The 16,468-nt window shown below is 33.8% G+C and overlaps 1 protein-coding gene and 1 pseudogene across 1 annotated transcript; one reads left to right on the top strand and one right to left on the bottom strand.

Annotated features, from left to right (window-relative positions):
* Positions 1-636: 636 nt before the first annotated feature.
* LOC130945625 (disease resistance protein RPV1-like) lies at positions 637-2,971 on the bottom strand. Its single transcript, XM_057874330.1, has 4 exons — positions 2,213-2,971; positions 2,004-2,115; positions 1,811-1,937; positions 637-1,438 (listed from the first exon to the last, which is right to left on the bottom strand). The coding sequence occupies exons 1-4, from the start codon at positions 2,969-2,971 to the stop codon at positions 637-639; spliced, it is 1,800 nt and encodes a 599-aa protein (XP_057730313.1).
* A 1,022-nt stretch (positions 2,972-3,993) lies between these two features.
* Positions 3,994-5,597, top strand: LOC130945624 (disease resistance protein RPV1-like; annotated as a pseudogene).
* The last annotated feature ends 10,871 nt before the right edge of the window (positions 5,598-16,468 follow it).

Here is a 16,468-nt window from a genome sequence, read left to right as displayed (position 1 = left end):
TGGTTCTTCCCAGCTCATCGAGGTTCAGGCCCGGTCTTTCCTCTCTCATCTGGGCTCGACAGCGACACGGGCTTCAGAGAACGATGACGCCGACCTCTCCTCGCGCGGTCCTCTCCCTGAGTTTTGGTCTTTTTCCGTGACGGCATGCAGCAGAATGCGATAATCGGCGGTGGAATAGGTTCGGCGGCAGCAGGCAGCGATGCCACGGTGGTTGGACAGTGACGTGACGCCACACTGTCTTATGTCCCTTGTGCAAATATTGCCTCCAATAATGGAGAATTGAAATGAAACCTTCAACTTACATACATTTTCTTTCATTTCTCTCACTATATCAATGCAGCATTTCCCCACATACCACAAAAACACATTGTCACTAACACCTGCCCTCGGACTTGGGTTCCACCAGCTGCTATACTTCACACTTTGAATGCAATACTCACATCCCAAGATTCCCGAACTGCCCTTTTGAGGAACAACAACACATAAGATGAAACCCAAAAACCTGTCACTCGAAGCACGATGAGGAAGGACAAGTTCATTAGTCATCATGGTTTCTTTGTTTCTACTTCTATGAGTGAACCAACTTGGAACTTGTTTTCCAGGCAAACAAAACTGAACCCTGTGATGATATTGATATTATCTTCCATCCTCGTTCTCAATCTCGTTCTCTCGCAAGCAACCCTGAACCTTGTAGTGATAGTGTGGATTAACAAGTAATGCTCTTCTATCATCGTCCTCGTTCTCTTTTATTGCTGCTAGACAAGTATTCGCTGCTCTCTTTATTCTCATACACGCATCTTCCACAATCCCTTTCTTTGTAAGATGGTCTAACTTTATGCAGTTGGCAAAAGCAAAGATTTCGGTCTCAATCTGCTCGTCGGAGTAGGCAAATGTAGATGGAGTAGTAGTCTCTAATGAGGTGCAGTCAATAACATCTAATTCTGCAATAGAAGATGGAAGTTCCGGCAAGGACTGAAGCATCTCACAACCCCTCAAGTTGAGTGATTTGAGCAGTGACAGATGCTTGATGCTTTCGGGCAAGCAAGTTATGTTGCTCCGACAAAGTGACAAGTACTTCAATGATGAGAGCATGCCTATGTTGTGTGGCAGCAGAGAAAGATTACAACAATCAACCAAACTTATATTTTCAAGTGCCATTGCGGCTGTGGCTGTGGCTGGCAATGTGTCACTGTCAGTGGGCAATAATAATGAGAACTCTCTGAGATTTATGCAGCTGTCAAGGAAGAGTATTTTGAGAGATTCTAGATAGATGCAGTGATGGAAACTGCCAAGTTCGTAACATCTACTTAAGTTGAGCTCAAGTAGATTGTGGCATGATGCAATAGATGAGGGAACTTGGCGCAGACTCACACACTCATAAATGTTTAATACTTGAAGCTTTAAGGCTCTAGATAAATCCGGCAGCTCCATTAGCTTCCTAGATCCTTGAAGATATACTTCCTTTAAATTTACAATATTCTGAAAATACGTATCATATAGTTGGTTAGTAGCTAAAATTTTAATGTTTTGTGATTCGTCTTCTGCAATTACTCACATGATGATAGGTGATGTCTAATATTATGATCTTTTGTATATATTGTTTAGGTAATTATCTACTTATATTAAAATATTAACATATATTATATTAATTATGTCAAATTATTCAACTATTATCAAATATTATTTTCACGTAAAAATATTTTTACGTAAGTAGTCATCTTCATTTTATTATTTTAACAGTGCCAAATAAAATTAAAAGGAAAGAGTAAAAGATTAACCAGAACATTTAAAGTGGAAAAAATTTACATACCTGACATCATCCCAAAGCTTTTCTAACCCGCTATCCATCATCATAAGTTTAACAAGGTTTTCAGCACAAAAAGATGATGGCAAAGATTTCAAAGGACACGCATTCCATTCCAAAAGTCTCAACTCGTCTGAAAGAGATTAAATACCTTGAGGAACACGCAACAGACATTCCCCATGCCTCGTCCAAGAACAACTGATTCTCAAAAACTTCAACTTGTACATTCTTGCAAATGCCCGGGGATGCAAACTCAAATACATGTCGATGTTTTTCATGTCGAATGTTATGCTTTCAACAGTTTCAGTTCCCTACACATGTATCAAGAGAATATAAAAATTTCGCAGAAAAGAGTGCCACATTCATTTGATAATATATACTAGTATGCAGGACTACTACACTACTTACCCTGTTATATTTCAATACTTCATAGATGTCAATGGGATCCCATAATCTACTACGATTTCCAGGATTATTCGGAGATTCTTCGCGAACAACTTCGCGGCCCATGTCACGAATCAAATCATGCATTGCCATACTTTTTGGTGCAATGGAAATAAGAGCTTTATCATGAAGATTTCTCAACCCGATAGCTGTTGAATATCCACAAGAATCAAGTAGACATTTTATCTGTTCTGCATTATCTGTTTCAAAGAAACATGCAATGTACAAAAAAATATTTTGATCATGACGATCCAACTCATTGTAACTCACTCTCAATATATTCTGAATTTTTACGTGAGGCATTTTCTCGAGTTTAGAGAGTTGACTTTCCCACTCTTCTTTGCTTCTTCCATGAAGAGAGGAGCCCAAAACTTTCAAAGCCAATGGAATGCCATTAGCATAATTAACCAGCTTCATGGCCAGCTCAGCATGATCTTGGTCTCTTTCAATGTCATAGTTTTGTTTGAAGGCATTCAAATTAAAAAGCTTGAGAGATTCATCGTCATTCAATGGCTTAACCTCATGTATGTGATCAACTTGTTTAACAAGTAATACATGCTTATCCCTAGTTGTTACTATAATTCTAGTAGTTGGTCCAAACCACTCAAACCCTCTTCCACATAAATCTTGCAATTGGTCTGGATCATTGACATCATCAAGAACAAGAAGAATTGCCTTTCGACTAAGTCTTCTTTTGGCAAAATTGGTTATTCCATCAGGCATGATGAAAGGGACTACATCTTTTTCCTCTAGTAGTTTAGAAAGAAGCTCTTTCTTCAAATCATTGGTTGAATTTATTTATTTTAAAAAAAGACATAAGTTATTTATATTAGAGTTATATAAAACTGCATTTTCAATTTTTTTTTTATTTTTCATTTTACATTAATTGTTACACTTTGTCTTTTCTTAGGTTTTTTGTTTGTTTGTAAATAAAAATGTTATATTAAATTTAAGAAATCTTTTACAATTTGTACGAGAGATTAAGAAATGAAGAATAATAAAAGTCTTAATATGTATAAGTTGTAAAATTTAAATATTTGTAACCGAAAATTTTTATAATTATTATTATTATGATATTTTTAATGTATGTTTATTGCATTTAATTAGTACTTAATGTTTCAATTGAATAATAATAGATAAGAGTTTTTTGTTTTAATTTTTTTAAAATATTTTATTTTACTAAATAGTGATTGGTTGATTTTCATCTTTTGCCAAGTCATTAGAATTGCTGATGTGGCATCATTAGCAAAGAAAAAATGGCTTAAACTCATTGTGAAGAGAGTTGGTATCAGCTTTTATATATTATAAATAGATAAATAGATAGATAGTGTGAACATAAAGGATACCGTTATACAAATAACGAGTACATCAACATGATTTTACTTTGTCAATGTTTTAAAGGGTGTAATGCAAGATATCTAAAGTCTAAATAAACATCACTTTAACTTAAACTCCTGTGTTTTTTTTTTTTAAGGTTTAATTGGACCAACCATCACACTAATCACAAGCAAGGTTTCGTGAACAGTGCAAACAACCTGGTACTTTGTATTTGGTTTGCATGCGTTGACCCCATTGTGTATCCTTCACTCTACTCACGCTGCTACAATCTCCTCCAGCCTCAGCCTCTGTTCTGATCTTCATCATTTGTCTCCAACTTAATTAGATTGTACACAATTTTATCATTACAATTTTCATTCGATTTCTCTTTAGTTTCTTGTCTCACCTAGATCCTGTCATTTATATGTATGTTCATTGATGAAGCAGATACTTGTGTGATCTTCGATAATTTTTGCAAGGAAGAGGATATGGCTGCGCATGCTTCTTCTGAGATTATTAAGTATGATGTCTTCCTCAGCTTCAGAGGCACAGACACTCGCTGTGGTTTTCTCAGCCATCTGCGCAAGGAATTAGAGGACAAACACATCAAGACATACGTGGATAACATGCTCAGAGAAGGAACTGAAATATCACACTCACTCCTTGCAGCCATTGAACAATCAGAAATTGCTTTGATCATATTCTCCCAGGATTATGCTTCTTCCAAATGGTGTTTGGAAGAACTAGCCAAAATAATGGAATGCAGGAAATAAAATGGTCAAATTGTAATACCTATTTTCCATAATGTAGACCCATTATGGGTGCGCCACCAAAAGGAAAGTTATCACCACGCCCTTGTTAATCATGATGTGAGGTTTGCAGACAGGGTGCAAATATGGAGAGATGCTCTCAAGGAAGCTGCCAATTTGTCTGGTTTCGATTCACAGTCATCACGCTTCAAGTCAGCAATCTTTTTTTTTCATAGATTATTTTGTTTCTTCTGTTACACTATTAGATTAGGGTATATTTTGATAAATGAGATTTTAGTGGAAGGAATAAATCCATTCTCACACTATTAAACTAAACAATACAACAACAACAACAATACTAATAATTTTGCCACGTATACATTATGTAGGGATGATGCTGACCTTGTTGGTCAAATTGTCAAATGTGTCTTACAAAGGTTAAACCAATCACCCCAAGGTGATTTGCAGGGTCTTGTTGGAATTCATGGACCAATTGAAAAGCTAGTTTCGTTGTGCACGGAATCTGAAGATGTTATTATTGGCCTTTGGGGCATGGGTGGTGTTGGTAAGACAACTCTTGCGACTGCAGTTTTCAATAGATTGTGTGATGGATTTGAAGGATTTTGCTTCTTGAAAAATGTAAGAGAAAGAGCTGAGAAATATGGTATAGATCATTTGAAGACAGAACTTCTTTCCAAACTGCTAAAGGAAGAAGATGCAAGTCCCTTTGTCACGCCTGGTGGAATAACTAATTTTGCCAAGAAAAGACTTAGTCGAACAAAGGTTCTTGTTGTTCTTGATGATGTCAATGATTCAGACCAAATGGAAGATTTATGTGGAGGACATACACGGTTTGGGGCAAGTAGCAAAATCATAGTGACAACAAGAGATAAGCATGTCCTTCTTAGGGCGGACGCTGATCATATTCATCAAGTTAAGACATTGAATTCTGATGATTCCCTTCAGCTTTTCAGCCTGAATGCCTTCAAGCAAAACTGCATTATAAAAGCAGAACAAGTTGAGTTGTCCAAGAGAGTGCTTAACTATTGCAAAGGCCTTCCTTTAGCAATAAAAATCTTGGGTTCCTTCCTTAAAGGAAAAACTCAACAAGAGTGGGAAAGTGAACTGGCCAAACTTGAAAAGACGCCTGATGAAAAAATCCAAAGAATATTACGATTGAGTTATAATGAATTAGATCGTAATGATCGGAATATATTTTTGGAACTTGCATGTTTCTTTGATACAAATACAGAAGAAGAAGAGCAGATAAAATCTCTTCTTGATCACTGTGGATACATAACTACTATCGGGTTGACAAATCTTTGTAATAAAACTCTTATTTCCATTTCAAACGATTGTGTGTCAATGCATGACTTAATTCGAGAAATGGGCCGTGAAATTGTTCGCGGAGAATGTCTAGATGATCCAGGAAAACGCAGTAGACTATGGGATTCTTGTGATACCTATGAAGTACTGAAATACAATAAGGTAAGCAATTGATGATTACCTAGATTGTAATTTTGTCACATTTATTTTTGTGGAAGTTTGATATATATTTAATTTTGACATACATACTATGCAGGGAACTCAAGCTATTCAAAGTATCACATTAAATATGTCTGAAATTGATATGATAAGGTTGCACGCTGAGACATTTGAAAGAATGCCAGAACTGAAGCTTGTTAGATTTCATTCATCCAATTCCAAAAATAAGTTGTGTGCTCCAGAAGGTATTACATCCCTGCCAAAGAAGTTAAGGTATTTTCATTGGGATGGGTTTCCTTTGAAATCTTTGCCATCTTCTTTTGGTGCTGAGAGATTTGTTGAAATCATAATGCCCAATAGTGGATTGCAAACGCTTTGGGAAGGTGAACAGGTATGGAAACAATATTCTTTTTCATTTATATTTCCAGCAAGACTCTGAAATTAATTTGATGCCACACACATGCATACCTACTATCACGACCCAATCTGGCCATGAATGGCGCTTAAGAAAATCTTCCTTACCAAGTCTCAGAAATCACAGAAAATAGAATAAATAGAATTTTCAATTATACTAAAAAGCAACACATTCTCAGTATCATATCTAAAATACATTCAGCATATTTACATAAAATTCGACTTTAATATTTATAGCAAAACATGGTCTATTAGTTTTATTTACTAGAATATTTACAAAGCAACATACTCAGGTCATTAAAATTGGATCTTGCCTGTGTTACATGGAGCAGTTTAATAAGTCTAAAGAGTTTTAAAGTTATTTACACAAAATATCAAGCCCTTGAACAGTAAAGGGCTTACTAACACAAACAAAACTAGAGCGAAATTGATAAAGTTGGATTAGGATCAAGGCTCATATCTAAAAAAAATGAAAAAACAATCGAGTGAATTTTGCAACTCATCAGGGAGTAAACAGAGCATCCAAAACCTTACGAGAGACATTTGTATAAATAATTAACTTTTAGTCAAAATAAATCCACTTTAATAACAATGACAAAAATATACTCAAACATAATGATAATTACTTATAGACATCAAATAATCAAACTTTCTTATTTTATATAAATTTAAACAGAAGGTTATCTAATTCAAAAAAGTCAAAATAACATATAGAAATCACACTTAGATTGTTTTTTCTTTGTGTGAATTCTGAAACAGACATGCTCCATTGATTTTGTAGACATGGAACAGATAGGTACCATTTTTTATTCATATGGACCTGAAAGTACAATTATATACTGACATGGTATATCAAGTCTAGTGCTTACTGTCGCTAGCTGTAGTTTCTGTCATAGAGCTTTCTAAAATATCTTGACATACAAATTATGATCAAGTTAAAGTTGTCAAACAAATCAATAAGTACATCATCAATTCAATACTAACTCTACATTCAAAGTGTATAAGTAAGATAATATTTACATTATAATCTAATTTCTCAAATGACAATTTTATTAATTTCAACACAAAATATTATGTCTCAAGTAGAATTTTTTTTGTAAATTATTTAATATAAATATCATATTGACAAATAAGTTAGTAATTAACTAAATAATAAATTTTAAAATTATTTTCAACAATTGTAAAATTAATATAATGCTAAAATTTAACTATAAATATAAAGTTTATTCACAGACTAAAATTCAAGAGAGGAAGTTCTACTCCATAGATTCCAACAAGCAAGAAGAGTGGTTCTTTTGAAAATCTAATATCACAAACATAACAATAATAATTCTAATAAGTTAATCTTAATATCAATTGATATAATAGAATCTATATACCCAAAAATTTTAAGTTCTATCTTATCCTAACTCTAAATTTTTGAATTTATTAATACCCACCACTACAAACATGCTAAAATTAAAATTATAGGTAATTATCAAGTTAAAGAGTCACCTTAATGTCTTAATAATTAGTAATACTTGAACTAAAGGTGATTTTTCTCTTCTTTAAACTTAGATTATAATGGAGTTTTGGAATAAAAGCTAACATAAGAGAATACAATAGATAGGGCATAATAGAGTTGGAATAGAAGAAGAGTAGTGAAATTAATTAAAATAATAGTATATAGAATTATTGTTGAAGAAGTGACATGAGAGAGGGAAGGGAGACATATTTGATGGTGAGGAAGGGTGAAGTTTTAGCAGTGTTTGTGTGTATGATGATTTTAGAGTGTGTGTGCGCCTCGTTGGAAGGGAAGGAAATTTTTTCTTTTCTTTTTAAGGTTCTACAACCGCTCCATGTTAAAAAAATTCGGTCCTTGAATTTAAAACATGAAAATACCTTAAGTTTTGAATAAATACGGATATTTATTGCGCATTATATTCTCAGGTTCTCAGGTTGTTTTTTCCTCTGAATGATTCTTCCAGACTACTTTTTCAAAGGTTACTTCTTTAGAAACTTCCTTACTTGTCGATCAATTATAGCAATAGGTTCTTCTTCAAATGATAAATCTTCTTTTAATTCTATTTATTAGGGAATAAGTACATGAGATGGATCATGAATGTATTTACATAACATAGACACGTGAAATACTAGATGAATCATAGACAAATCAGGTGGTAGTGCCAAGCGATACGCTACTGCGCCTATTCGTTCCGAAATCTCAAAAGGACCAATATAACGAGGACTAAACTTCCTTAGTTCCTTTTTTGCTAAACCTCATCACACCCTTCATAGGTGACACTCGGAGAAAAATTTGATCACCAACTGAGAATTCTAAGTTACGCCTCCTTGATCACGCAAATTTTCTCAATTGCATCTTATACCAAATCGGGTCTCAACAGTTTGGCCTCATCAACCTCAAACCATCTAACTAGTGATCTACATCGCCTTCTATAAAGAGCTTCAAATGGTGCCATTTGAATACTAGTTTGATAGCTATTATTATAAGAAAACTCAATCAAAGATAGGTAGCTATCCCAATTTTCACCAAAATCTAAAACACATCTCAACATATCTTCCAAAATTTGAATTCTTCTCTCAGATTGTCTGTCCGTCTGTGGATGGAAGACTGTACTAAGATCTACTCTTGTTCCAAGTGCATTCTGAAAGAATTTCCAAAAATGAGAGTTAAATTGTGGCCCACGATCTGAGATAATAGACACGGGAGTTCCATGAAGCTCGAATATCTCATCAACGTAAAGCTTAGCATATCGGGCTATAGTATAAGTAGTTTTCACAGGGAGAAAGTGAGCTGATTTTGTCATTCTATCTACTATCATCCAGACTGAATTGTATCCCCTAAAACTACGAGGTAAATCTATTACAAAGTCCATGGTAATTCTCTCCCATTTTCATTTAGGTATCTCAATATGTTGTAGCAACCCTGCAGGCTTTTGATGTTCGGTTTTAACTTGTTGACAATTTAAGCAGTGAGAAATAAAAGTACTTACATCTTTTTTCATGCCTTCCCACCAAAATAATTGCTTTAAATTTTGGTACATCTTATTAGTGCCTGGATGAACGGTATATTTAGAATTGTGAGCCTCCTCCATAATAGCTTTTTTTAAGCCATTATTATTTGGCACACATTAACGGTTACCACAATGTAAAACACCTTGATAAAAAAAATATGAGTTCTTCCCATTGTGAACATCTTCCATTAGCTTTCTTAACTTTGGGTTATCACCTCGCGCAGACTTGATTTGTTCTATTAGAGAGGACCGAGATCGTACATAAGCTAAGAGTGGTCCTAACCCTTTAAGTTTAAAGTATACACCCTTAGATTCTAACTTGTGAATATCTTGCACTAAAGGTCTCCTTGACAAAGCAATGTGATTTAAACTACACATGGATTTTTGCTCAATGCATTAACAATTACATTAGCCTTATCTGGATGTTATAAGATGGTACAATCGTAATCTTTAAGCAACTCCACCCATCTACGTTGTCTGAGATTAAGATCTTTTTGTTGAAAGATGTACTTTAAACTCTTGTGATCTATATAAATTTTACATATTTCACCATATAGATAGTGTCTCTAGATCTTTAAGGTAAAAATCACTGCTACCATTTCTAAATCATGAATTGGGTAATTCTGCCCATACTTCTCAAGTTATCTAGATGCATAGGTGATGACTCTACCATGTTACATAAGAACACATTCAAGTCCTTCCCACGATGCATCATAATATACCAAATATCCTCCGGATCCTGAAGGTAAAACTAGAACTGGAGCAGTAGTCAAACACTTAAACTTTTGAAAGCTTTGTTCACATTTCAGCAGTCTATTGAAATTTTATATTTTTCTGAGTCTGCTTGGTCAAAGGAGTTGATATCTTTTAGAAATGTTTGACAAAACGTCTGTAGTAGCCTGCCAATCCTAAAAATCTACGAATCTCTTTTACTGATGTAGGTCTTAGCCACTGTTGGACGAGTTCCACTTTTTTTGGATCCACTTTGATTCCATTTTTCGATACAACATGACCTAAGAATGCTACTTGATCCAACCAAAACTCACACTTAAAAAATTTTGCATAAAGTTTGTGATTTCTTAGAGTTTGTAAAACAACTCTTAGATGATGATCATGTTCTTTCTCGCTCTTGGAATACACTAGAATGTCATCAATAAAGACAATCACAAAGTGATCTAAACAAAACTTGAATACACGGTTCATCAAATCCATAAAAATAGCTGGGCCATTGGTTAAATCAAAGGGCATCACCAAAAATTCATAGTTCCCATATCGAGTTTAAAAAGCTATTTTTGAATGTCTTTTTCCTTAATCTTTAACTGATGGTATCCAGAATGAAGATCTATCTTGAAAAAATAAGAAGCTCTTTAAAGTTGGTCAAACAAATTATCAATCCTTGGTAAGGGATACTTGTTACAAATAGTTACTCTATTAAGTTGCCGATAATCGACACACAATCGCATAGAACCATCCTTTTTCTTTACAACGAGAATTGGAGCTCCCCAAGGAAAAGTACTAGGACGGATAAATCCCTTGTCTAATAGCTCTTGCAACTGAATTTTCAACTCTCACAATTTCGTGGGAGCCATGCAATAAGGAGGGATTGACACAAGAGAAACCCCTAGGGCTAAATCTATGGAAAACTCTACCTCCCAATCCGGTGGTATGCCTGGTAGTTCCTCTGAAAAAACATCTAAAAATTTTCTAACCACGAAAACTTGATCTATACTAGGTACTTTGGCTTCAACATCCCTAACTACTACAAGAAATCCTTGATTCCTTTTATCCATCAAGTGTAAAGCACTCCTAGAAGAGATAAGATTAGTCAAGGTAGAACAATCTTCACCAAAGAAAACAAAAGGTGGAATGCCCAGAATATCAAATTTTATTGTTTTGGAGTAGCAACTTACATCGGCCTGATAAGAGGATAACCAATCCATGCCCAAGATGACATCAAATTCCTCCATCATTTCAAGAAGGATCAAATCAACTAAGTTATCAACAGTGTTCACTCTAATAATGCAAGATCGAAAAACATATTGAACTATCGCAGAAATTTCAAGTGGAGTACCAACATAAAATGGACAGTCTAATACTTGAAATTGCTTATCTAAATGAGATGTAAAATGTGGAGATATATAAGAGTTATGAGAATCCGGATCAAACAATACTTGAGCATCTAAGGAGTAAACTTGTAAGGTACCTGCTATCACTACATTTGAAGCCTGAGCATCCTGACGGGTTAAAGCATGAATCTATGACTAACCTTTTTCATCTTGTGCTGCACCTTTGTTGTTAGATCCTCGACCGCCAGATCCCCTACCAACACCCTTAACTAACGGAGCTGAAAAATTTTTTTCGGGAGACATAGCTAAGAAAGATGGTGTGGATGTTGCAGGTAATGCTGAATTCTGCATGGAACTTTCCTGAGGATGATGATAATCTCTACAAAGGTAACAAGTCTGTCCACAACCATAACATACTCGAGTAGTCTTGAAACATGTTTCAAAATGATATTTTCCATAATGTTAACACGGTGACCTAAGAATTTCTGAAGGCTTAGATCTCTGCATGCCTGGTTCAGATACACTCATAGCTCGACTCCCTAAGGTTGAGGTACCCTTTGAGGTAGCTTCAGAATAGTTAACCCCCCCTGGATTGTGTTTGTGGACAATTCTGATGACCTGATATGCCCTATAGCTTGATCCTCCAAAAAATTCTCCTTGTATTCTTTTTTTTGCCAATTTCTTTGTTCACTCTCCTTTCTTCCAATTCAGCTTCAATACTATTAGCAACATTCATAATTTCTGAATAGGTCATGCTCCGAACCATGGGTGAAAGAGCAGTGAAGTAAGGGTTTGCTAATCCTCGAAAAAATCTCTTAACCCTCATGATATCCGAAGTCACTAAGTGCTCAACATATTTAAAAAGCTCGGTGAAACGATTCTCACACTGCATCACAGACATACCAGGAGTTTGCCTGAACTTCTTAAAATCAGCAGTATTTTTCTCCTTTATACTAGGAGGAAGGAATCTTTCCAAAAAGATCTCAACAAACTCATCCCACAAAAAAGGTGGCATTCGACACGCCTTCTACTTTGAAGAGGTGTTTGATACCAATGATAAGCATGTCCTGTTAAATTGTATGTAGCTAGATCCACTATTGTGTCATCTGAACATCTGAGGACTTGAAAGACTTTGTTCAAGCTGTCAATGAAGAATTGAGTGTCGTCCTCCAGAAGATTTCCAGAGAAAATAGGCGGATTCAACTTAAGGAAAGATTGGAGAGTGACAGCTCGTTCCCTGATGATTAGATTTTTGTCGGTTTAGAATTTCTCAAATAAAATCTCGTCGAAGTATAGTTTCTAAACCAAGCAATAATCTTTTCATACAAAAAGTTGTTTGTCACTAAAACAAACCCCTAAATTTATAAACCGAAGTTTTCAAACATCGGGTCGTTCTCCCTAGGAATTACAATAAAGTGCCTTGTTATTGGTTAGAAATGTGTTTTGGGGTTTTGGATAAGAAGCAAGAAAAGTAAATGGCAATGAAATAAACTAACAACTATAAAAGGCTCTTGGCAAGGTATAAAAATTAGAAGTCCTATCCTAGTTATCCTTCTCAATTGTGATAAGAATTGTTCATTGCTACCACTTAGTTAACCCTTACTAAATAAAGGAAAGTCAAGTGGATGAATTGACTTGAGTCACAAGTCCTAGCCAACTCCCAAGGAAAGAATAGCTTTAGTGCACTCCAAACCAATTAGCAATCTCTCCAATTACTAATCAACAAAGGAATTAGATAACTCAAGTGTCACTAATTACTCTACCTAGGCCAAGAGGAACAAAATCTATACTATATCTAGAAGAGGCATTTTAACAAACACATAAAAGGCAATAAAAGTAAACAACATAAATTGCAAGAATTAAAGAGAGATCTAACTACAAAGGCAAGAGATCAACAATAGAAAAGCAAAGAAGAATAATTATTATGAATTACCTCTTATTGAATTGAAAGAAAATGGAAGGAACAATAGTAGATCTACAACAAAGTATAAGAACAACATAAAGGGAATTACAATAAAAGAATGGAAGAAGATGAATGTAACAACAAAGAATTGAAAGGTAGAAGTAGAAGAAGGCAAAGATTAAAACCTAGATCTAAGAACTAAACCTAATCCTAATCCTAATTCTAGAGAGAAGTGAGAGCTTCTCTCTCTAGAAACTAATTCTAACTACTAAACTAAACTAATGGTAACTAACTTGTAAAGTATGAAAAGTATCTTCATTCCCCCTTCAATCATTGGCTTAAATAGCATCATAAATGAGTTGGATTGGGCCCACAAGGCTTTAGAATTCGCTGGCCACGTTTTGCTTTAAGTGAACCAGGTGGCAGCAACGGCGCGTGCGCGTACTATGCGCGTGCGCACCACCATACGTATAGCAACTATGACAAATCTTATATCGTTTCGAAGCCCCGGATGTTAGCTTTCTAACTCAACTGGAACCGCATCATTTGGATCTCTGTAGCTCAAGTTATGGTTGTTTAAGTGCGAAGAGGTCGGCTTGAAAGCTTTCCGGTTTTTTCATTTCTTCATGAGTTCTCCAACTTTTCATGCTTCTTTCTTCATTTCCTTGATCCAATCTTTGCCTCCTAAACCTTAAATCACTTAACAAACATATCAAGGCATCTAATGGAATCAAGGAAAATTAGATTTAGCTATTTTAAGTCCTAAAAAGCATGTCTTCACTCTTAAGTACAATTAAAGGAGAAGTTATAAAACCATGCTATTTCAATGGATAAATGTAGATAAAAGGTTATAAAATCCCCTAAATCAAGCACAAGATAAATCCTACAAATGGGGTTTATCATTCCCCAAGGGGTTGTAGACTTTTTTGATTAAGGACATTTGACCCTACAGAAAGTGGATCTCTAGCTTCTCTTCGATCAATCAAGCACTTCACAAGATTATTAACAGCTTGATGAAGTCTTCATATTTCAGCAGCAACATTCACTGATTTTTCTGTAATAATCGCACCTCTATCTCACCCTATTGGTCTTCTACGACCACCATCCCATTAATTGAGTGGGGGAGAAGGTGCTCTATTAGTTTCAACATTAGGAGCATTACGTGCTCCTGCCCGTGGAGTAGGAATATGACATTTAGGTGGCATCTTCCACCTAAGAATAAATGATTATATTAAATACAAATAGACTCAAACACAGAAAATAATGAAAACACACTTTAAATACCTTATTTTTATGAACATTCCTATAAGTCTTTAGTAACATCACAACTTGTGAAAATGGGCCGACTTTTATTTACACAATCATGATCTTACTACAGAACAACTGCTCTATATACACAGAATAACCTGGCTCTGATACTGATTTGTCACGACCCAATCTGGCCGTGACTGGCGCTTAGAAAAATCTTCTTAAGCAAGCCTCAAAAATCGATATTACAGAAAACAAAACAAATAGAATTTCCAATTATACTAAAAGGCAACACATTCTCAGCATCCATAACTCCACGAGAGACATTTGTATAAATAATTAACTTTTATTCAAAATAAATTCACTTTAATAACAGTGACAAAAATATACTCAAACATAATGATAATTACTTATAGACATCAATAATCAAACTTTATTATTTTATATAAATTTAAATGAAAAGTTATCTAATTCAGAAAAATCAAAATAACAAACAAAAATCACACTTAGGTTGTTTTTTCTTTGTGTGAATTCTGAAACAGACATGTTCCACTGATTTTGTGGACATGGAACAGACAGATATCATTTTTCATTCATATGGACCTGAAAGTACAATTATATACTGACATGGTGCACCAAGTCTAGCGCTTATTGCCGCTAGTTGCAGTTTCTGTCATAGAATTTTCCAAAATATTTTGACATACAAATCATGATCAAATTAAAATTGTCAAATAAATCAATAAGTACATCATCAATTCAATACTAACTCTACATTCAAAGTGTATATGTAAGATAATATTTACATTATAATCTAATTCCTCAAATGACAATTTCATTAATTTCAACACAAGATATTATGTCTCAAGTGGAATTTTCTTTGTAAGATATTTAACATAAAAATCATATTAACAAATAAAATAGTAATTAACTAAATAATAAATTTTAAAATTATTTTCATAAAATTGATACAATGCTAAAATTTAACTATAGATACAAAGTTTATTTATAGACTAAAATCTAAGAGAGGAATTTCTATTCCAAAAGTTCCAACAAACAAAGAGAGTGGTTCCTTTGAGAATCTAAAATCACAAATATAATAATAATAATTTTAATAAGTTAATCTTAACATCAATTGACATAATAAAACCTATATAAATTTCCGAATTTATTAATACCCATCACTACAAACATGCTAAAATAAAAAATATAAGTAATTATCAAGGTAAAAAGTCACTTTAATATCTTAATAATTAGTAATACTTGAATTAAATGTGATTTTTTTTTAAGTTTAGACTACTTTAATGAAATTTTAGAATAAAAGTCAATATAAGAGAATACAATAAATAGGGCATAATAGAGTTAGAATAGAAGAAGAGTAGTAAAATTAATTAAAATAAAAGTATATAAAATTATTGTTGAAGAAGTGATATGAGAGCGAAAAAGAAGACATATTTGACGGTGAGGAAGGGTGAAGTGTTAGAGGCAAAATCCGTCCATTTAAATAGATAAACGGACTGGTTCGATGGGTTTGATCCATTTTGACGGTCCTAAAATTTCAATTTCTACTCCACAGGTTCCAACAAGCAAAGAAAGTGGTTCTTTTGAGAATCTAATATCACAAACATAACAATAATAATTTTAATAAATTAATCTTAACATCAATTGATATAATAGAATCTATATACCCAAAAATTTCAAATTCTATCTTATCTTAACTCTAAATTTTTGAATTTATTAATAAGCATCACTACAAACATGCTAAAATTAAAAATATAGATAATTATCAAGATAAAGAATTACTTTAATATTTTAATAATTAATAATACTTGAATTAAATGTGATTTTTCTCTTTTTTTTTTTTTAACGTAGACTACTTCAATTAAATTTTGAAATAAAAGTCAATATAAGAGAGTAGGCATAGGATTCGGTGGTCCAGGAATCTTTGGACCACTAAGTGGTCCAAGTAGAAAACATGTTTTTAGAGTTTTTTTATCAATTGTTACGTAGTCCTTAAATTAATTTTA

The sequence above is a fragment of the Arachis stenosperma genome, chromosome 8, assembly GCF_014773155.1.
Source record: "Arachis stenosperma cultivar V10309 chromosome 8, arast.V10309.gnm1.PFL2, whole genome shotgun sequence".
NCBI classification, from domain to species: Eukaryota; Viridiplantae; Streptophyta; class Magnoliopsida; order Fabales; family Fabaceae; genus Arachis; species Arachis stenosperma.
The sequence above is the reverse complement of the archived record's forward strand: the minus strand, read 5'-3'. Positions and strand labels throughout refer to the sequence as shown.